The 23769-nt window shown below is 34.0% G+C and overlaps 1 protein-coding gene across 1 annotated transcript in view; it reads left to right on the top strand.

Moving 5' to 3' along the window:
• Positions 1–23769, top strand: part of PSME4 (proteasome activator subunit 4) — an 87780-nt gene that overhangs the window by 14287 nt on the left and 49724 nt on the right. The window contains exons 2-13 of the mRNA XM_081942789.1: positions 317–457; positions 1329–1445; positions 6359–6403; positions 7569–7718; positions 13006–13069; positions 14685–14759; positions 15925–16047; positions 18226–18318; positions 20333–20598; positions 21616–21802; positions 23041–23130; positions 23484–23548. Coding sequence (XP_081798915.1) covers positions 317–457; positions 1329–1445; positions 6359–6403; positions 7569–7718; positions 13006–13069; positions 14685–14759; positions 15925–16047; positions 18226–18318; positions 20333–20598; positions 21616–21802; positions 23041–23130; positions 23484–23548 — 1416 coding nt within the window. The remainder of the gene's footprint in view (positions 1–316; positions 458–1328; positions 1446–6358; positions 6404–7568; positions 7719–13005; positions 13070–14684; positions 14760–15924; positions 16048–18225; positions 18319–20332; positions 20599–21615; positions 21803–23040; positions 23131–23483; positions 23549–23769) is intronic.

Below are 23769 nucleotides of genomic sequence, written 5' to 3'. Positions count from 1 at the left end.
ACAATATAAATTAGATAAAGGTATGCCATATCTAATCTTCTTTCTTTCTTTTTTATTCTTTTGGCTTGATCCTATTCTTTTTCTTTGGTTTGCATATTGCACAATTCCCAAAGGAATACCTGAATAGGTCTGCATTTAGATAACATTTGTAAGTTGTTTTGACATGAATTCACTATGAATAATTGTATTATACCTAGTATTTGTTTTTTGTACTTTTCCATTCATTTTGATTATATTTACTTTTTTTGCATTGTATAACAGGATGTGGATAAATTAAATACCTTACCTACAGTATTTTAAATTTTCTTTTTTACAGGTATCTCCGGCTGTATGGGAGAAATTTTAGTAAAGAAGATCACGTTCTTTTCATTAAGCTGTTGTATGAACTAGTAACTATTCCAAAATTGGAGATCAGCATGATGCAAGGTTTTGCTCGACTTTTAATAAACTTGCTGAAGTAAGTTTTGCTTTACACCATTCTTCTATCTATATCAGGGGTGTCAAACTGGTGGCCCGTGGGCAGAATATGTCACACACAGGCCACACCCATCTTAGCTCCAAAAGGAAAAAAAACATTGCAAAATGTCACGCCACAGCAACGTGACACTGCACGTTTGACACCTGTGATCTTTATAAATCATAATCCATAGCTGGAGATATGGATAGTTGTTGTTAAAATTAAGAGGTTCAACAGATTTTGTCAGGTTTGATTGGCATTTTGTTTCATGCTGACCTTATAGCAAAAACCTAGCCAAGACTAAAGCAGCAAGTGCTCTTACTTTTTTCCTAATTCTGGGGAAAGATTAGAGACTTGGTCAACTTCAACCTTGCATTTTCAGAATGCATTAAAAACCAACCACTATATATCTCTAGTTTTTTTGCATTTATCATCCTTAGATGTAACTTCTGTTGCCCCAAATTACACTGGTTTACGCTAATTTAAGGATAGAAAAGGGTTTTGCTAGGCAAGGATCTATATCAATGAATTTGTTGAATGCCAGTTTTGATGTAATATTCATTTCTGAATGAGAAATACTGTAAATGAATAGTTGGATAATATTGTAGTTTTCTAGCATTACGTTTCTCACTCCCCCCTCCCCCTGCGTTAATCATACAGAAATCTAAATGTAATTAATTTATTTGAAATTTTGATTATCCTGATTAAAAGAAACTTTTTTTTTTTACCATTGTAAGAATTAGATCTGGATCTACAATTTTATGCGGTTACTCAAAGAGGTTTTCTTAGAATATTTTAGGTTGTCAGCGGAATTGTCAGTGAGTAATTATTCAAATTCAATTCCTGTCTTAATATGTGTTTTTTAACTTAGAAAAAAAGAACTTTTGTCAAGAGATGATTTAGAATTGCCCTGGAGACCACTTTATGAAATGCTTGAACGTATATTGTATTCTAAGACAGAACATCTTGGATTGAATTGGTTTCCAAAGTAAGTTTTTAAAGGTTTTGTTTTATTTACACACTATCCTCACACTGTTCTTATGTTGAATTTTGTTCCTTGTGATTTATGTTTTCTTTCATTGATCTGAATCTAAATAAATTTTAAATAATTTCATTTTTCTTTTACGGCAGATGTTCATTTTTCTTCTGGTTTTTTTCCATTTTGTGGAAAAAAATGGAAATTTTTTAGAAAGCAACATGGTCATATTTTATTAAAGGAACACTTTAGCTATTTTAAAAAAAATGTTTAGTCCTCCCAGATCTGAGTTACAAAAATCCAAGGAGTCATTAATGGCAGCAAAAACTTACAGTTCTTTGTGGATTTTTATAGTCCAGATATGACAGCCCTATTTTGGAGAAAAATATTTTTCAGATTTTATAAGATATGAAATGAAAACTGACCATTCACATTCCAAAATAGAAAAGTACATAACCTTATGTCAACACTTTGTAGGTTTACTGGAAAGTTTAATGAATTAGGAAATATGGGTATGTAAATACTATCCCAGCAAATAAAAAATTCTTTTGTGCTTTTTATTCAGTGTAGATAGATCATAGATTTGAGGAATGAGAACTTTGAGCGTTGGGAATGCATTTGGCTATATTCTTTCCCTGCCTTTAGGTCTTATACTGTATGAGTAGACCGAATGCCTGCACAAAACTAGAATCTATCCACTTTTGGAAAGTAATGCTTTGGTAGAGACAAGGCATATTTTAGATGCGCTTTGCATATGTGATGATTAGGTTTTAATCTATTGAATTTTTAGGTAACCGCATTATGGATTATAAGGCTAGAAAAGTCCTTTACTTTAAGCCAATGCCATCAAAACAGATGTTACTGAGTTGGTTTTATCTGATTTAACATGTAACATTGCTTCTATCTACCTCCATGAGGAAAATTCCTTTCTCAACTTTGAATGGCTGGGGTTTATCCTATACAGTACAGTAATTTTATTCTTAGAATATTTAGCTATTTAATGCTAAGGGTTAGCATTAAATATATATGCTTGAAACAGATATATTTCTAGCCTTGCTGCTGCTTACAGTCTTTTAAACAATGACACTAATAATTGAATTTTTAACTTATTTTGTAAGACATGTACTTACTTCCAAGTTATTTCTAAGTTAGTAATTTTGCCCTTAGTCAGGCAAACTGAATTAATAAATACTTAATAATATTTTTGGTGCTTAGTGTGCCTTTGAACAACAGATTCCCGGATACAAACTGAAAAGGGACTAAAGGAAAAGCAATAAATGCCAAAGCAATCTTTCCGTTTTTTCAGGCAAGCTGGTTTTGAAATCAAATGGTGCAGTGCGACTTTTTCTTTCATGGTGTTCTGACAACATTGCTTACAATTTATATTTCACTTTGGATGAATTTGGAAGAATGAATTGAAAATAAAAGGAATATGAATAATGATTTTTGTGGCTTTAGCATTACTTGGTTTAAATGCTACAATTGCTTTTTTCATTATTTTGTTTTAAAATCTTTTTTTCTTTATGTTCAGTTCATGTCGACCAGGCTTGTCTTCACCTAAAACATTTGTGCTTAATGTTTTACATAGGTGGTAAGGACAATTATTTTGCTTTTATGTAGCTCTGGCCTATATGTTTTCTTTGTGCATGGCCTGTTCAGTTGTAACATTTGTCATGTACCTGTAACTTCCTGCATATAAAACTGAAAAATCCAATGTTAACATGACACCACAATTTATGGGAATGTCGCACTGTATTTAAATTGAATTACAATAAAAGATATGTGTGTGAAGTGGCTGAAAAGTATAGCTACTTGCTAATTGCCTGTTAACAACTAAGTTATATTTTAGGTGCCTAACATAAATTATACTTGATTTTAGGCATAATTTGTAGAATTTTCTAGAAATGCATGAATTTAATTCAATACATAGGTTGGTAAAATGACTAAAATGTAGAATAAGAGTTATTTGAATTTAAAATAATATTAGCCTATACCTGCAGTTCAGTTTGTGATAACAAAACACACTAACATAAGTATTTTTAGGATTCCAGTTTTAAAATGTAATTAATTGCCATTATACAGTATAACAGATTATTTGCTGTGGAAAAAAAATTAACAACAAACAGTTTAGACAAATGCTCACTCACTGCATTCACTCTGCTTGCTTAACCTTGTCAGCCACTAACTAACTCAGTCATACCTTCTTACTATTGAAGTTTGTATGACACAATGACATCATCTGAGTCTAGGATTTGAGAATTCAGTGACTGCTGCCAGGTATCCAGGAGAATATTGGCAAGGCTTTACTACATCAGTGGCTTCTTCAAATCAGCGGGCAGTATTGGGCATGGCTTGGATGCTTCAACCAATCATTTTTGGAAGCTTGGCAGCAGGTTATATAATAGAGTGCCTTGCATTTTCAGTCACTCACACTCCCTTCCACTATCTTTCCTTGGAAGATTAAGAAGATGGATCTTGAACACAGCCCCTTGATGGACTAGGTTTTTGAAGCTGTACAATGGTGAACTTGGGAAAAAATAACGAGACTTAATAATTCCCGTCAGAAAGCAACATGGCTTATTTATCATATACAAGTTGTTCTTGCTTAACATCTGCCCTGTTTAGCAAACATTTAAAATTACACCAGGTTGAAAAATAATTTTATGACCGGTTGTCACACTTAAAACAATTACAGCGTCTCCACAATGACATGATCAAAATTTGGATTTTTTGTAACCAGTGGGCGTTTATGACTCTTCAGAGTCTGCAGTCATACTTTGTTTTAGCAATGTTCTGTGACTTTAGAGACAGAACTGCCTTTTGATTTATCAGGTATTTATGATTTATTTAAAAAAGAGGTTGGATAACAAGGGTTTTACAGTTAGCTTTTGATTAGGTTTTTGCTTCTACATTTTTGCCTCTTGGGTAATTTAACTCCTAGAATCCTTCTAGCTGTAGGATATTATTTTGTAGGCAGAAAACCTACTGGGTTTCTATTTTAGCCAAAACTGTTTCTTTTTCAGATCAGCTAGTATGAATGAAAATGGCTTTTATATGGACATAATTTAATATTACTAGAAGTTTCACTCTCCTGAGTGCTGTGCAGTATAGATTTTGAATATTAATATTATTATTATTGTGCCAGGAGAATGTTGCTTATTTTTGTACTGTTACTTATCTCTAGTAAGTCATAGGTATCACTCAGGACTAAGATTGTTAAAATAAAAGAAAATGGCATGCATATGATTTTTTAAAAATAAAATCAATCTTCTAAAATATAGCACTATTCCTGCTTAAAAACCTTAAAGAAATAAGTGCATGAAAAATCAGTAAAGAATGTTTTTATTTATTTTTTTTCTTATTTTTAAATGTTTCTACCGATCCTTTCTAATTAGAGAACGTTTTAAATAATTCAAAATTAATTCAATATTAGAAGTTCCCAAATAACTGTGAAATGTAGTAAGAAAGCAGTAGCAACTATATACACAGCCAGAGAGAGGGAGAGAATATTTAAGGAAAAATGTTTTAAAATGACAGTTATTGTGATAAAGTCTGCATTTTGGGGGTTGGCACTTCAGAGATATGACACTATGATAATGAAGGTCAATCAACACATCTAACTGTATTTATGAAGATAGGAACCTCTCTTAGTTACTCTCTAAAATAGGCAATTTAATAAAGGAAAAATGAGTTGTTAAAATACTTTGATCCTTAACCATTTAAAGCCTGATTGCAGAAATATTTTTAATTAACAGCATTTTTTTTGTTTAATACTCACTAATGTAATGAAATCTCAGAAATGTGTAATGTGAATGATATCACTTTATTTGAAGATTACAAGTAGATGAAGGTTCACCTTTGCAGAGGTAGACTTGTGGTTTACAATAAAACTAATTTTTCAGAAGCATGAATTCTTACAGCAGAGTCATTTTTATCATGTTTCTGATACCTCAAAAGATCTGATAGGAGACACTCTGAAATGCATGTGCCATTTTAATTCTTGACAAAGACATACTCTACTTAAAAGTGCTCTTTTTATGTGAATTGCAACAACATTCTGTATAACTGAGCTGTCATGTCTGAACTAGATAGGAGGAAAAATCTGATTGCTACAAGAATATTGTTAATCCTATAATCCAAATTTCTAGACTTATTTTTCTAATTGCTAGGGTGTTAGAATTCACGGAAAACAAATAAAGCAATGTGGAACTCTAGCAAAATTATTTTGTGAAAAAAATCAGATTACTTCGCCAATACTTTTTGAAACATATGCATCGGATGAGATCAGAATCATATAAAGCATTTATCTCAGTGTAGGTAACCAGTCCAGAAGACAATTTGACAAACTGTTAAGAGGTTTCAGTGCCAAAAGTGCATCAGAAAACAGCTTGAAATAAGACTAGATAATCCGTATTATAGAGCATTTTGAAATAAGCCATTGCTTGAGCGCCCTCGAATGCTCTTGTCAATAGACACAATAATTCTCCAGGCATACCTCCTTTGGACATAATAAGACAAGGCTTTTAAAAACATGTAGCATCTCAAAATGTGTTAACAGCGAAAATAATTGGCAAGTAAATTTGCATGCGTGATGCAGTATTTTAAATCTGATTTACTATTATGTGAGTTTTTGTTTTTAAAAACTGAAACACACTCAGTGTAGTATTTGGGATACAAGAAAAAAATGATTCCATATGTGGCCAAGCAGTACTCTAGGGGAAATAGAAGCAAAGTCAAAAATCAAGTGTAACACTTATCAGTAAGTATGAACCTTTTAGTAAATTTAACTGCTGCATGTACATATTTAATGGGAAATTGAATCAATACCATCTTAGGCTTTGCATAATTATATAACTATATTCTTCTTCTAAAGTAGGATTCCGTTAATTTATTTACCATTTCCCCCTTTTTTTCTCTTCTTTTAGCTCAGTAGAAAGTGTTTTGAAGACCCTTGTGAAAAATTGTCGACTGTAAGTACTTTAACCATTTTCAATTTTTGTGTACTTTTAAAACTATTTGATAATGAGACGACCTTGCACATATGTAGCTATCTTTTTTTATGAAATTGAAAAAAACTATGCGTTCATAGGGCCTTGTTGCCAGTAACAGGAGTCCTCTGGTTAAGTTGTACCTTCAGTGGTGGAGTAGAAAATTGTGTCAAATAAATACGTTGCTTAGAATGCCAACAAGGTTTAGCTAAAAAAAGTTTGGAAATCTCCCATTACTGAAAATTATCCCTACTTTATATATGAGGTATAACAGGGGACCGGATAAAGTGACTATTTGACATTTACACTTCCATGATTATATTTCAAGATATCTCTTGCATTATTTTAAAGTGTTTTAAAATTTGCAGAATTGCATAAATTACAATGCATGTATCTTAAAGAATTATCATGCGTGCATTAGATCATTTTATAGAAAATAGTACGTCAGTGATTTCAGTGTTATTATTTGAACTGGAGAAATTCTGATTCCTAGCAGTTGCCCTGAAATACTATAGATAGATCACAAAGTTATTTCAAAGGATTATGCAAAATACAATGATAAAGTTTCTATTAAGAAATTAGAGTTCCAAGGTATACAATGCTTTAGATTTTATTTTAGAAAACTGTTCAGAGAACAAGGAGTTTGAACATAGAACATATTTTTGACTCATTTAATTGTAACAGACCTATAAAAGAATATTTGTAGCTCAGGATTGAAATGAGGGGCCTTGGTTCTCTCTGAGCTTAATTGTTTTCTTGCAGACGTTTCATTGCCCAAACTGTAGATAACATTATGTAGATAACATTATCAATGAAACATCTCCAAGAAAACAATCAGATTTGGAGAACACCAAGGACCCCTCATTTCAACTCTAAGCTACAAATATTCTCCTTTATTGGGAGAGGATTCTCTTGCATGAAGAAGTCTAATTATGAAATGCCCTACTGTATGAGACAAAGCTGGCAACTGCAGTGATTTCCATGCTGTGAATATCTAGCTAAGAGATATTTGGTCTCAGAAACATGTTTAATTTGTACTTTTTTATTGTTATTATTGTTTCTTAATGAATTGTATTTCAGATTTATTGATAGGGATTACTTATAAGTAAGTAATACATGTTAATGCAAAAATCCTTCTTCTTGTTAGTTATTTCCCAGAAAGTGCCACAGCAGAGATGCTAGATGAATGGCGGCCATTAATGTGCCCTTTTGATGTTACCATGCAAAAAGCTATCACTTATTTTGAACTGTTTCTACCTACCACTCTTCCTCCAGAGTGCCATCACAAAGGTTTTAAGTAAGTTGCTTTGCAGCATTTTATATGATGTTCTATTTCATTTAAAGCCAATGTTTGTGACCTTGGACTTTACTATCACATATAATAATTACGATTGTACTGCCTTGATACTTTTTGTTTTGAATGCTAAATTTAAAGGGACAAGATTTTACCAATTCACCTAAAATTGCTTCTCTAGAAACAGTAGTCTAATGGGGTTTTTTTTTCTGTTAAAATTATGTATTCATTGAAGCAGTATCATTCTATCAATACTGTTGCTTAATGCAGTTCTTGATAAAATTCTGGTGCTAGAAATTCTAGAACTTTTTTAATTTGTTGTACCAACTATAATAAAAACTCTGAAGCAAAATTATATTGAAGTTTTGAGCCTTAACAAGTCAATCCTCTTGGTGCCCTATTTTTGGATCAAATTCCAGGGCCTGTGTCCAGATATCGTGAGGTTGCTCAATTGCCAGAACCTCAAGAAGAGAAAAAAAAACTTATTGTACTAATAATGCCTTTCATTTTACAAAAATGAAAATATCTACCAAGGTTAAGGGGCCTTTTGGAATGCTTTGCCATGTGCAGAAATCTGACTAATGTCACTTCCTATCACTGATGTGGTTAAATAAATTTGGCATCTTTGGCACACTTTGTGTAATGTGTGACTGCTTAGTAATGTAATATTAAATTTCAAAGTTTCAAAAACAATACAGTGAATTCAATTTTTTTAATCTCCTTGTGACAGCTTGGATTTAGTCAAGACTTCTTACTAACACTTCACATATCCATTCAGAAACCCCCCAAAACACTTTGTTCTAGTAAGCAGAAGTGATTGTTTAGTTTTCCATAAGAAAATGTTGTAGGAGAAGGAGCTGTTGAGTTAGATTTCTTTTTCCACAAAGGAAAGGAAGAACTAGGAAAACTTTGATGTAGAAGGCATAAAGAGTGGCTTCTAATATAGGTCTAGGCAACAATGGCTTTGAAAAATTGTTATTTTAATGAAAAGTAATGTGGGCTGATTTTTCTAACTTAGAAAGGATGGTATATCATATTGGATGACAAAGCCTTGTTACAGAGGAGATTGCTAAAGAAAGTAAATTGGGTGAGAGTCAGAAGAAGACTCACTGAAGACTTGAAAAGGCAACTGTATTGCGGATCTGCTACTCAATGCTGATGAACTTCCAAGGATTATAAGTAGATGGAAGAGGCAACGTACTGCCAATCAGAGTCAAGCTGTGCCAGATGGTACCAGAAACAATTTCAACAATATCCTTAAAGTAAAATATAGGTCAGGGGTAAGAAACAGCCATGCAGATGTACTGGTTAGGTTAACATAACTTGAAAATGCAGTAGGAGGAAATTTAGGCTGCAATCTCCAGCACAGAAAAATTATGTTGCAATGCCCTTTTAATCTCAAATTGCAAATATCTTGAGAAAGAGAGTCTTGAGAAAGAGTTGGAACAGAAGTCATGCCTTGTTTACTAGTAAATAAGCTTAGCTAAACAATATAGTGAAATCAACAGTAGCTTGCTTACTTTGATGTGTTTTCTAAATAAATGGAAAAAAGTTCCAAAGTTATGGCACTATGTTCTTCATCAAGTACAGAGAATTTCCAAAAGTCCCTGTGATATTACTTTTGTTAGTAAAGTATGCTTATAGAGACTGGACAGGACTGTATGATACGTGCCCAAGAAAACTTGAGGTTGATGAGGCAACACACATTTTTCTCTGCTCTGCGGATTGTGGGAATATTATCCCACCCATTTGACCAATTCTGCTTTCATCTTCTTATCAAAGGATGTGTTCGTTTGTCAGATCAAGGTCTGGGAGGTAGTTTTGTAGTAAGAAATGAAGCTTTCCTCAAAAAGTAAACAAAAAGTGTATCCTGAGTAGAGAGCTGAATTTTAATGCATGGATGTTTATATTTATTCTTGTATATTATTCTCTGAACTATCTAGTATGCAGTTTGGGAGTTTTAGATTTATTGCTGGCCAGAGAAGCTAAGCCAGGAGTTTATTTGTTTTTGTCAATAGCGATTCTAACTCAATAGAACAGATCTTGCATAGTTATCTGTGAAATAATGGTTTGCACTGATTGGGTACAGTAAATGCACTAGCAGTTTTAACATCTACTGCAGTGGTCTGGAATCACAAACAGAACCTTCATCTATAATAGTCTTGTCTACAATTTAAAACCATTTAAAATCAGCTTTAGAGGTTTGTATGGTTGCCTACAAATATGATCAGACTGTAAACTTAGAAAACAAGGCCTTTCTTATTCTGGTCTAGTTTAAGTGGGTATTGCCAAATCATGGCAAATATTTAATAAGGTTCATATTTCAAACTTTTATTTATATTTTGTTACTCAACATAAATGTCAACATAAAATGTCAATTTTTTCCTAACCGACTTCTAAAATTCAGTTACGAAAAAATTGAAATGTCAAGGAGCCTCAAGTGTTTTAATCATTACAAAGAGTAATGAAAGTACAGACTGTATTTACAGAGTGCTTAATAAGAAATTGATGTATTTCTTTTCTGTGTGTGCATGAAGGTTGAAATTTTCCTTTGTCTTTTTGAACAATTAAGGCAATTTTATCATGTTGCAATTCTCATATGTTGTTTGCTTCAAAATTGAGGAAAACCGAGACACTGATTATCTGTAATTCACTGATGAAATTTGGTGGTGTGGTCTTAGACAGAGATATCTGGAATCACAAAAAAGGGCTTGTGGACTCAGGTTACCCACCCCAATATAAACTATGCTCTTGAAAGCCTGTGCTGTAGGATTTTCAGAGAAGACTCAGCAGACAACTGTTGCAGCATGAAGAGCCATTGAGTAGATTGTCTCTTTGCATTTCCTCTGCAGACAAGGAAGGACTTGAGATCACTCAAGTACTCCATAGAATTGCTCCTCATGAGGGCATCGTAACACAGTGATCTGTGGTAGCGTTAGAACTATGGGAGACAAGGGAATAACTATTTTCCCCTCAAACTGCAATCATTGCCTTCAGAAAGACACTCAGTTTGAATAATTCCTGTTCTAACCACTTTTGGAAATTGTTAGCTGCTTTTCAGTTATTAACAATCTTTGAATCAACACACTTTATAGCACTGGATGAGTTTTTTTCAATATGTAGCAAAAGACGTTTTAAATACAAGTTAATTTTTTTTCTGTTGAAAAGAGTAATTAGACTTTGATTTTGGAATGTTACAACTAAATTAAGGGTATAGATCAGGGGTCTATCTTCCCGGTTTGGCCCAGTTCGACTGAACTGGTAGGGACAATTGTCATTGGTTCTGAGAACCGGTAGTAAAAAAAAGCTTCCGAGGATTGCGTGGCTCGGAAGCTTTCTTTCTGCCTTTTAAGGTATTTTTTTTCTGCCGGTTTGGGTGAATAGGCAGGAAAAAATGCTTTAAAAAATGGAAATAAAAGCTTTCGATGATTGCACGGATCAGCTATGAGCTGCACTATCGTCGGAAGCTTTCCCCCCCCCCCACACTTTTTAAATCATTTTTTCCTGCTTATTCGCCTGAACGGGCAGGAAAAAAATGATTTAAAAAGTGGGGGGGGGAAAGCTTCTGACGATCGACTGGATCAGTTGTGAGACACATGATCATCGGAAGCTTTCCCCCCCACTCACTTTTTAAAGCATTTTTTTCCTGCCTATTTGCCCGAACCAGCAGGAAAATAATGCTTTAAAAAGTGGGGAGGGGGGGGAAGTTGGCCACACCCATCCAGTCACATGACCACCCCCCAATCAAGCTAAGTCTACAGAATCTGTGGCAAACAAATTTAGATTTCACCACTGGTGTAGATGGATTTGAAATAAGATTCTGTAATTATAAGAATCTTTCCCATTGGAAGATGTGCTTTGTTTTTAATTCTGTTTTTAAAAAATTGATAGGATGAAACTTGAAGGTTGGATACTAAAAGAATCTAGAAAGAACAAAGATTACAATTAAAGGAAAATAACACTTAAATTTGCCTTATTAATAGGGTGGTGCAAAATATTTTAACATTGGACACATTGAAGGATATTTTTTAACAATGGACCTAGAAGTTAATTTTACAAAATGCCTGCCTCTATAGAATGAGGATATTTAAAAGTTGCTATAAATTTTACAAGTTTTATAGGACAAGAATGAAATTGATCTGAAAGTGATTTAAAAATTATGGACTACATGAATTATATGGAAAAAGATGCTGCACTGAACATGCAAATGAAAGTAGCTGATGTCTTAACAATTAAAAGAGATTTACAAATAACAAATCAATAGTGGTCTAGTGATTAAGGCACCAGGCTAGAAAACAAGGGTTCATTCAAGTCCCACTTAACCATGAAAGCCAGTTGGGTGACCTCGAGCCAGTCATTCTCTCTCAGCCCAATGCACCTCACAGGGTTATTATTGTGGGGAAAAACAGGAAGAGAAAGGTCTGTTGGATATGTTTGCTGCCTTGTGTTGTTTATGTAAATAAATAAAACTTCTCCATAGTGGATTTACAAAAGAGACTTGAAGGCTGAGTCAACCTTGAGCCGGTCACAATCAAACTCCTGGCTGTGGGCAGAGTCAGCCTCCAATACTGCATTCTATGGCTGTGCCACCATGGCTCATGAAAAAAAAAAATCAAATTCCTAGGACATTTGAAGGGATTAAGATTGTTAAAAGTCAAAGAAGGAAATACAAAGTTGGTTTTTTTGTATCAAGATTAAAATAGATATATTATTATATCTTGTTAACCTTAATGGACTTTTGCTGATCAGGACTGAACAATGAGGTTTTGAGGCTTTGTTTATAGATAAGAGATGGGATAAAGGAAGAAGTGATCATTTGTTCTATTTTAAGAGAAGGTGATAGGTTACTACATTTGTTTGTACTTGTGATGAAGGGTGAAGTCATTTCTTTATAAATTTCTTAACTTTTTCTTTACTATTTTTCTTTTCTGCACCTTCTATTTTCTATTTTCTTTTTTAGTTTGTATTTTTATTTTTAATTATGATTTTTAATAAAATTACTATTAAAAGTTTGTACTATTGATTGTTTCCTTTCTCAAATTCTACAACCAGCAGTATGGCTGGAGAGTTGTCGGATGGAGGATGTCTAATCTGTGTGGCCTTAAGCACATTTAATGTTGAACATCATTTTTCTTCACTATGCATAATAAAAATCACTTTCATAGATAGGGCTATACCCACACATATTGTTTTTGAAATGTATAATGTACTAAGAATGTATTATTAGATATTGGGAACAAATTATTTTCATACATTAAAATTCTGTTGGTGGGATTTCATTGTCTTTCAGGCTCTGGCTTGATGAATTTCTAGGCCTCTGGGTTTCAGTTCAAAATCTTCCACAATGGGAAGGGGTAAGTAATGTACCACACCTGTTTTCCCTACTTCTTTTTACTACAAAGATGATATGTAGATAATTGGACTAGAAATAATGGTGCCTGAAAATATTGAAATAATTTAAATCTATTTTTAATCTATTAGTTGTACAATTATAAGTTTGATTATTAATTGTCATACTGTGCAGGAGTTATTTTTTGTTTGAATGCTAGGGATCCTTTAGACGGAAAATCCAAACCTAATTATTATAAATCTCTCAAAATCTCACCAATATATATTATATCTGCATGGATATTGTGTAGGTATTGTGTGATTTATATCCATAATATGGTCATGGCCATCTTGGATGTTTTTGCTTTTATGAAGTTTTATAATGTCATAATCTTATCATTTAAATTTTTTAAATCTTAAATTAATTTCAATATTTTAATGTTTAGTTTTATATATGGTTTAATATGTTGCTTATATTGAAAACTGCCCAGAGCCCCTCATTGCGGGAAATGGATTGTTCAGAAACATGAAATATATATAAATAAATAATAAATATTTACTTCTTGATTTACGATTGTAATTTTGCCTAGAATTACATTCATAAGTCACTGCAGTCAATAAGCAGGTCACCACATGACCAGATCTAATTTGATTGACAGTTGTTAAGCAAATACGACGGTCCTTAAGCAAATCCATTTTTACCCAGTGGGTGGTTTTTGCTGGAGACCAGAAGCAAATATTTTTACAAAAACTAGCAAAAAAATATTTGGAACTTCTTGAGCTGCAATACAATCATCTTCTCAAACCTTCTCCAAAAAGGGAAGAGTGGCGATTGTAAGAAAATTATCCAAATAGGATGGAAACTAGTGATGACCTCTTAGGAAGAGGGCGAATCACAGCCTCCTTGAAAAGTTGGGTCATTATCTCTTCATATAGAGAAACATAGATCAATGCCAGAACCCACCTGCATGTCACCTCCCAGGTGACAAGAGGAAGATAAATTCTTCTTTCTCATAATCTTTCTCTATTTGTATCCGTTGATAAGGTTCAGTCTTTGTAAACCTTGGCCTTGATGAATCTGGGTTTTCATCTGACATAATGGAACAGCTAGTAGATATTTTAGCAGTGCAGTATAGAACCTTAACCAAGGCCTAATTGAAATTTGTCTATTGCAAATTTGTCTTGGAACAATCTGTTAAGAGAATTCATTGTTATTAATTTCTAGTTTTTGTGAGAAATCTGTGGCTTTCTTGATGTTGCAGAATGGTAGCTCCCCACAGCTCCGCACAGTCAGGATTCAGCAACCCCTGGAAAGCCACACGTTCATCATCTTTACTATATTACCTCTATCCCAGGATCTATTATTTTAGTTTCCAATAAACCAAAAGGCCTTCTCAGTCCTGTTTATGCATCTCAATATTATAGTTATTCCTTTTGTAAATGTTCTTTATAATTATATTTCTTTTTTCTTCTTATTAACTCGTGTCCCACCTGCTATCCTTTATGATCCCATGGTGTATGATGAAATAATCTGATCCTACTTCTTGAGAAAACTACAGAAAAAAGCAGGAATAAACCTTAATACTATGCTAATGTTGATGTTGTATCCTGAAAATGTGCTCTGTGCTTTTTTCGCTCTAGCATCTAGTCAACCTTTTTGCACGTTTGGCCACTGATAACATAGGCTACATCAACTGGGATCCCTATATTCCAAAGGTAATATTTAATATGAAAATACTACAAATATTAACAAGAAATCCTGGCAAGTGCTTTCTCTGTTGATAAAACATGCAGTTCATTCTGTTTCTGTCTCTTTCGCTCATTATTTTAGCTCTGAAGATAAAAATTGTGTACCTAACTTAAATATATTTATTACATTTAAAATCATTTATCTGGTCAACAAAGTTGAAAAGTTGTAATTTATAACTTTTTGTAATTAACATTTAACTTTTTATTAGAATGGCAGTTTTTAAAATTCTCTGTCTTGACTTATCTATTAAATTTCATTTAAATATACTTTAAGGATTTTTGTTTATATAAAAGAAAAAAAACATAAGCAAGAGTGTTGTTTCTACCGATCTATTCCCTTTAAAGTATGGCAAACAAAATGATCACACAGGGAACTTGAATTTAATCTACCGTCATGATATTTGCTGGGATTCCTGTTTCTTTCTATAAAGAATAAAACTTTTGAAGAATTAATGTGGTTCCAAGCTGCAGGAATGTGATTGTAATGGGCAAAACAGTGACCTGTTATTTTTATAAAATTTTTTAGCAGCCATAACATCTGTCATGTTTTATAATTTAATTTCTGTGAACTGAAGCTAATTCATCACTTAATTACAACATTTAGTTGCAGTTTTAAAATTCATTGGGACTATGATTAGCTTCTCTTCTCTTTAAACAGTAATGTTGAGAACTGGGTCATCACATTTAGTGTCCAGAGCAGAAATTGATTTTGCAATACTGAATATTTGGTTCACTTAAAAGGAACTATCTAGTGGGCTAATTGAATTTCTTTAGCAAGTTATATAGATGCTTTCCACATGTTTTTGGCCTGCATGCATGCCGGTCAACAATTTGTCAAGATGTGAAAGTGGCTGCTGTGCAATAGCAAATGTGCATTAATAAAGAGACATCTCAATATAGATTTCTAAAGCAGAAATTTCAGTTTTTCACCATATGAATTTAATTTGGAGAGTTTCCCATTAGTTCCTTAGCAATGACACCTCTTTTAATCAAGCTTTTGTTTATAAATCAAGTATTTTGGAGATTGGGTTTTGAACGTGAAGGGTTTCAATAGTTTGATCAATTTTATAACAAAGTTCAAATATTCATGATGCAGTTTTGTTATTTAATTTCCCAATGTCCTTTTCTGCAGATATTTACTAGAATACTACGTAGCTTGAATCTTCCAGTAGGAAGCAATCAGATGATGGTTCCACGATTCCTAACAAATGCTTACGACATAGGGCATGCAGTTATGTGGATCACAGCTATGATGGTAGTATCTTTTTTTTTTAAATAAGGAAGCTGTATAGTTACGTAGATATGTAAATAAGTCAACTTATTTGACTTTTCAAATCAATTACTACTTTAATGAACATCAAATTCATGAAAATAAACAAGAGCTCAAATGGATAATTTCTTTTTAAAAATCCTAAATTACAACACTTGGAACTGTTCTTATACTGTACACAAAATAGCAACAACTGCTTTACAGGCCGCGTATGCCCTCAGAACGGTGAGGACAGTTCATAAAGACTTCCAGGACAAATGATGGAATGTCTATGTCCCTTCAGTTTTCAATGCTGAATGTCCCTTCAGTATTCAAAAGAGAGCTTTAGGAGAAATGGTCAGCACACCTTAATCACATTTTGACTATAATTTGGTAGTATGTGGCGGACATATAAATTCTGATTAACAATTTATTGGTTAAATATTATTGGATAACTAAATTTCAGTTTCTTAGCTATGTGACTGTTGTTTTCTGTTGTAGATAATTATGACATCATGGCCTTTATCTCCTTATTTGCATATGTATAATATTTAAAAATACCATTTGTCTTCACTTATTTGTTCAGTAACTATTCAAAGGTATGATAGTGCTGAAAAAAGAACTTTACAGCCCATTTATGATTTTCACAGCATCTCTTGGTCACCTGATCACCATTATAGCTAGTACATGTTACCTTGTGCCTAACCTTTTTTTTTCTCCCTCACCACCCTTGCAGAACAGAGAGATTGGAGAAAAAGGGATTGCAAGGCAGTAAGCAGTTTGTTTTTCTGCACATAGAAAGGAATACGATCATACCTATAGTGGGAAAGGATCAGGCAAAGATTGCTTACAGAAGTTGCTTGTATTTTTTCTCCCCCACCTCCATCTCCCCAGAGGAGAGATCAGAGACATAGGAATTTCCTAAGCCATTCTCATAGTGTGCCTATATCTCCCAGCCTAGTTGCAAGGCGTGATTGCATTGCTTTTGATATGTACAAGACAATAATTAGGCACTTGAGCATTGCGCAGAAGTGGTTAGGAGGGCAATCAAGAGGTAACATAGCCAGCCTATAAATTTTAGAAATAAATTTTACAAATAAATTTTACAATTTTTTTTTACAAATAAACAAAAATAAAAGGTGTAAAACAGTAATTTTGTCTCTTTCAGCCAGAAAGCACAGTTGCGGACATGTGATTTCCCACTTAGTGAAGCTTTGCTTAAGGCAGAGTTGGTGGTCTCTATTAAGTGGTCCCTATTAAGCTGGTCCCTACTAAGTGCAGTACCTGTACTGGCAATCACGTGACCGAGGGAAACTGCAAAAGTTGTAAATTCCGGCATTGGTTTTAAAGTTACTTTTTCAGGTCCATTTTAAATTTAAACAGTCACTGAACGAGGCAGTCAGCAAGAAAGTAAATCTAATATATACATTTAGAGAAATGGTGTATTATCACAGATCCTAAAATGGTTAATTTTTTTTTCAGAGTATAAGCTGCACCTTTTCCCCCTGAGAGCAGGGAAATGTTGGTGCATCTTATACACCTAGTACAGCCAGTTTTGGCCTCCTAAAGCCCTGCCCCCGCATCCCATTTTTGCGAAAAACGGGCCATTTTTCACAAAAACGAGGCCTTTTTTGCCTTGCCTCAGCCCCCAGCAGCACTCTGCAGGCTTCAGCAGGGCTGGGGCAAGGCAAAAATGTTCCCGCTTTTGCGTAAAACGAGCCGTTTTCCACAAAAACGGAGGCTTTTTTTGCCTTGCCCCAGCCCTGCTGAAGCCTGCAGAGTGCTGCTGGGGGCTGAGGCAAGGCAAATACTTTTTTTTCTTACTTACCTCTTCAAAATCTTGGTGCGTCTTATACACTGGTGCGTCTTATAGTCCGAAAAATACAGTATTTTAAATAATGTCAATGAAAGAGAATAATCCTTGATTTCTAGGAACTTATTAAGAAAAAATACATGCATTATGTTACATTGTAGAAGCTATGATACCTTGTGATAACTATTTTACAATTGACTTACATTATAACTTTGGAGTAGAATATCATTCTTCACATATTTGTACATGTTAGAAAATGAAAGCCATAACTTTGATGTCTGAAAAAGGTGGGCACGTTAAACCTGAATTTAAAATGGCACTACAGATTTGGAATTGTATTAAATAGCTGCGTTATCTCTGTTTTTGGATAGGGCGGACCAAGCAAGCTTGTACAAAAGCATTTGGCTGGATTATTCCAAAGTATTGCATCTTTCTATCATCCCTCAAATAATGGTCGCTGGTTGGTAAGGATATGTGTATCTTCTCTTTAAATCTTGACATCAAGACTTTAAATTTTGTGTTGGTATAGAATTTTGTCAAATCCATTTCTCAGGCACTAATTTCAATAAAATGTCCATGCTAAATATGATTTTTAAAACATTCTAAGAGTAGCAGCAACTCTTAGTGCCTCCATAGTGCCAACAGTATACATAATGCTTATAGGAAACAGTTTGCTTTTCCAGAGACATTATGATCTACAAATGGATGTAGAACTATAAAAAAGATGGGGAATAGAATCTGGTGCCGTTAGGATGAGAATATGCACCTGTTTTTTATAAAATTAAATGAAAAATGTGACTATACAATACAATACAATAGTAGAGTTGAAAGGGACCTTGGAGGTCTTCTAGTCCAACCCCCTGCCTAGGCAGGAAACCCTATACCGTTTCAGACAAATAGCTATCCAACATCTTTTTAAAGACTTCCAGTGTTGGGGCATTCACAACTTCTGGAGGCAAGCTGACTATTGAAAATGCTCTGGAAGGGAGAAAAAGTTGTTGTTACAGCAGTATTCTGTTTCCAGATATGAGCAATATCAAAGATGAAAGTAGTAGAAATTTAATTTATAGCTATCAAAATCAATTCTTCTACTATCTCTTTTGTGATGGGTAGTAATAGCTAGATGAGACTATATAAGAATGTTAACCATGTGAAAGATTAATGAAGATATAATCCCTTCGTTTACTGCAGTGGTGGGCTTCAATTTATTTTACTACCAGTTCGCTTGTGTGCGCGCTCGTGCGACACTTCGGTGCATGTGCAGAAGCGTCCAGACAGATGGGCGGAGCCTCCTGCCGCCGCCACTACCGTTTCGCCTGATCCTGGGCGAGCCAGCAGAAACCCACCTCATTATTAGCAATATTGAACAGTACTAATTAGGCTTTCCTTTCACTATAGCTCAAAGTTATGTATGAACCAAGCACAGTAGATCTACATAGCCAACAGTAAATTGAAGGGAATTACTTTATGGCTTCTTTGTGGTACTGTGAAGTGTAGTAAAAGCTGAATAGCATTATGCCTGATGCAAAGTTTTTAAAAAAAATTCGTGCAATGCATCATTCATAAAAGTTCAAGATACAAGAATAGTTCCTGCACTCGAAGCTGTCGTGCTGTTTCAGCTGCTAATGCCATGTAGGTTCAGAGACATTATCTGTGAACCAAGTATATGGGTTGTTTTGCTTTTAGATAGGGATTAGAACTGCCTTGACACTTGATCAATCTGCTTGTCATTATGCCAAGATTTAGGCATTGAAGTAGGAAATATGTAAAATAAAAGCTACTTCAAAATGCAATGAAGCATCAGCTCTGCCTTCGGTTCGTTTCAAAGCACCACTGGCTGCCTGCTAGTTTGCCCATCTGTTGTTTATGCTAATGAGCTCTCCCACTAAATTCCATTGTTTTTCGATGGAAAACGGTACAAAACTACACATCACTCTCTGTTACATTAGATCGGATTACACTTTTGTATTAGGTTAGATCGGATTACACGTTTGTATTAGAATACTATTAGAATCCTGGAATTTGGTTGGCAGAGCTGAATGCCTGCTTAGCTTCCTTTCAGACTTGCTGCTGCTGTCAGTAGAGGAATTTTATCTAGTGAATGAGTTTTGGGGAGTGAGTATCACGGGATTGAGGAAGTATGGGAAAGCCATCTGCTTCTCCCAGTAGATAACTATCTGCTATAATAGCACCAAGAAAAGAATGGAAAATATTGTTGTTCTGCAGTGCTATAAGAAAGATATTACTGTGCCCACAACCTCGTTGACATCAAATCCCAACTCTTTACTGAAGGTTCTGGTCCATCTCTCATTATGCCCAATACATAAAATATCTTCATAACAGACAGACATAACTGGTTGCTGAATAAGGGTCTAGATTTACTTTGTTTAATGCACAGAATGTAGTAATCAAAATAGTTTTGGCTCTTTTCCTTGATTTTAATTAATTGGAATGAATTTTGTTGCCTTTCTTTGGTAGAATAAGCTAATGAAGCTACTTCAGCGTCTACCCAGTAATATAGTCAGAAGACTGCATCGTGAGCGCTATAAGAAGATGAGCTGGCTGACTCCTGTGCCCGATAGCCATAAGCTTACTGATCAGGACATAACAGAATTTGTAGAATGCATTATACAACCTGTCCTGCTGGCAATGTTTAGCAAAACTGGAAGTTTAGAGGCAGCCCAAGCGCTACAGAATCTTGCACTAATGCGTCCTGAGTTGGTAATCCCACCAGTACTTGAAAAGTGAGTACCATCTAAAAGCCAGAAAAAGTTTAGCTAGTTTTTAGATGACCAGGAAAGGTTATTCTAAATCAGTATTTTTCCAAACCTAAACCAATATTTTTCAAATGTATGGATTTCAGCTTCCAAAATTCTTGGTCACAGCTGCATTGGCTGTGGAATTCTGGGAGTTGAAGTCCACATACCTCAAAATTGTCTGTTTTAAATCATTGTCTTTTTTGCTGCAATTTTAACACTGAGGATGGAAAGAGAATCTAGATTTACTGCCTGGGTATCTATGCATTTACTTTTTGAGATGTATGCTTTAGTTTATACTGCAATTTTTATTACTTATTTTATGAGTTTACTTTTAAAAACATTCATTCTGCCAAAACACAGTTTAAGAAATTTTGACAAGATCAAAGTTAAGATATAAATTTCCTCACTTTGAAACTTCTACCCTTCCATTTTATTGGCTTAAACGAGCAAATGCAATTTAAGAGGTGGAAAAAAATGTGGCTTTGACAGCATATTTTCTCTGCTCCCTAGAGTTCCTCAAAAATGCATATGATCAAACATTTTGGGTCCTTTTTAAAATTGACACTTTAAGGAAAAAATGGGTTTCTTTTGCAAATCATTAAAACACTCATTTTATATTTTAAAACTTCTGAAATTCCTTCTCCTTTGTTCCTTTGTTTAGAATGGAGTCTTCCACATGTCCCACAAAGCTTTTTATAGCCCTTCAGTCAATAGAAGTTAAGAGACCTACAATCTAATTTCATTTTTGTTGTTTCTTAATGTTGCATTGTATATTTAGTAGAAAATATATTTGAAATCCCATCTTATTCTGTTTTTTTATATTTTCTAAAGTTGAGTCATTGAAACATAGTATTGATTAGAATTTCTGCAAGCGGAGTAATGAAATATTAAAACTGGAAAAGTTAGAAAAATAGTTTGGATGTAGCCCATGTCTGGCTTATCTTATAAGCACTTGTAAGTTAACATTTGAACTGATATAAATCTTTTATTTTTTTTCCATAGAACATATCCCGCACTAGAGACATTAACAGAACCTCATCAGCTGACAGCTACGTTAAGTTGTGTAATTGGTGTAGCTCGTAGCCTGGTATCTGGGGGCAAGTCATTTCCTGAAGGTCCAACACATATGTTGCCTCTGTTGATGAGAGCATTGCCTGGTGTGGATCCAAATGATTTTAGCAAATGCATGGTGAGTGTAATAATTTCACAGGGCGTTATGTTGCAATTAGATCTCTCTTAATGTCAGCTAAGACATGACTACAGTTTTCCATGGATTTCTTTCTTTTGTATTTCAGCCTTTTCCTTACTGCTTATTTTTTGAGCATCTTTTTGGCTGCCTTTATTTCTTCCTCTTTTCATTTGCAGGGGTAGAGCATACAAAAGGAGGAACAAATAAGGCATAAGCTAACTGCAGCATTTTCCAGTTTATGTGCTTTCTGCTAAATCACAATTGATTCCTAAGCATAATTTACATCTCCCTTAGCACCATCAGGATTCTCCGCTATCCCTGATCTTTAAAATCATTTTTAAACTATGACCTGCTACAAAGTAAAGTAGATTTTTTTTATTTTACAGTATTAACTGCGGACCTTATATGGGGCCACACACCCATTTTAATACAATCAAAATGTTGCATGGCTAAAAATTCAGCATTTTGATGCACGCCCAGTTGCCAGAATAAAATAAAATAGTAAAGTAACAAGAATACAAACTTACTGGAAATTTAGGGCAGATAATGGCAAGCATCTGTGTGAGAATTTAGTTACTTGTAGGGGAACCCGCCCCCCAGCCCTCCCCATGCTGTGAATGTGTTTTGCTTTTCAATGTTAGTATGTTTATCTATGGTGTCTTTTGCCTGGTGAGCCATTCATTGGATTTAAGCTTTGTTAAGATGGATTCATGGTTGATATCTATTGCTTTGCATTCAGTTCCCAGGTCACAGTTTGCCCATAGATACAAATAAAGAACAGAACATAAAACGATAGGTTCAGAATTGTTTAGAACTTTAGACATCACCTTTGCCCTACATTTGTGGTTGTTAGATCTTAAAAAACACTGCCAGTTTGGCTTCTGGAAAATGTGTATTTATAACAAGCTATGCCTGTCATGACAACTGTTTTATGAATGGGAATCTCTTCTTCCAACAGCTGTCAGGTAGTGAAAGCATCATTTTTTTCTGAAAATTCTATTCACCTAAAAAGGCTGGCAGCCTCTGCTTTAGTGTATATGGGAATATGAATAGAAGACACTAAATGCAATTTAATTTTGCAATTAAGTATAATCTGGGTAACTGAGATGTGGGAATATCAGTTTTCTGTCCCTATAGAGTTTTATCATACAATGTTTCAGATATTTGAAGTGATTTATGCTCCTTTTTATGTTAGAATGTATAATTACACACTGAAACTTGTTTGCATATGTTATTAGATCACATTCCAGTTCATTGCAACATTTTCTACTCTCGTGCCTTTAGTGGATTGTTCATCAGTACTACAAGAGAGAAATGATCTTACAGAGGTATCCATTTTAAAAGTTATTTGCTAAATTAAACTGCTTATGAAAATGCTCAAGTATACAGAATGTAAAAGAATATTAAAACATATATTTTGCTGTTTGTACTCTGTAACTATAAAATTAAGATTTTCAGTTTAAAAGAAAACAAAGTATATGGTCTAAATTTACTAATAAAAATTGTTTTGTTTTTATTTATATTCCCTTGATTTTGACGTTAGCATTTTGAATATTTACAGAAACTGAGATTTGTATGTTTGGAATAATGCAAGAATTGTGTAAAGAAGTAAATAAAAATTGGAAACTGCAGCATGATTTACATGCAGTAGAAAAAAACTTCTTATATTTTGAAATTGTAGGTGGAGAGAGAACTGTGCTCTGCTACTGCTGAATTTGAAGATTTTGTACTGCAGTTTATGGACAGGCAAGTAGTAATGGGAAGCAGAGCATGCTGGTAAGGTGACAATCCTATGTAAAGGCTTGCACATTGCAGTTGTATGTTTCATACTAATCTATATTTTATAGTTTGAAAACTATTCTGAGAGAAAAAATATAAGAATAAAATATTGTCAGAGAGCTGGATAAATGATATGACTGATACTGTTTCAACAAAGTTTATAGGTAACAGTATTTTTGAATAGGGCA

This window comes from Natrix helvetica (genome assembly GCF_964273705.1).
Source record: "Natrix helvetica genome assembly, chromosome: 2".
In the NCBI taxonomy this organism is placed as follows: Eukaryota; Metazoa; Chordata; class Lepidosauria; order Squamata; family Natricidae; genus Natrix; species Natrix helvetica.
Note: the sequence above shows the minus strand (reverse complement) of the source record. Positions and strands in the feature narration are given on the sequence as shown.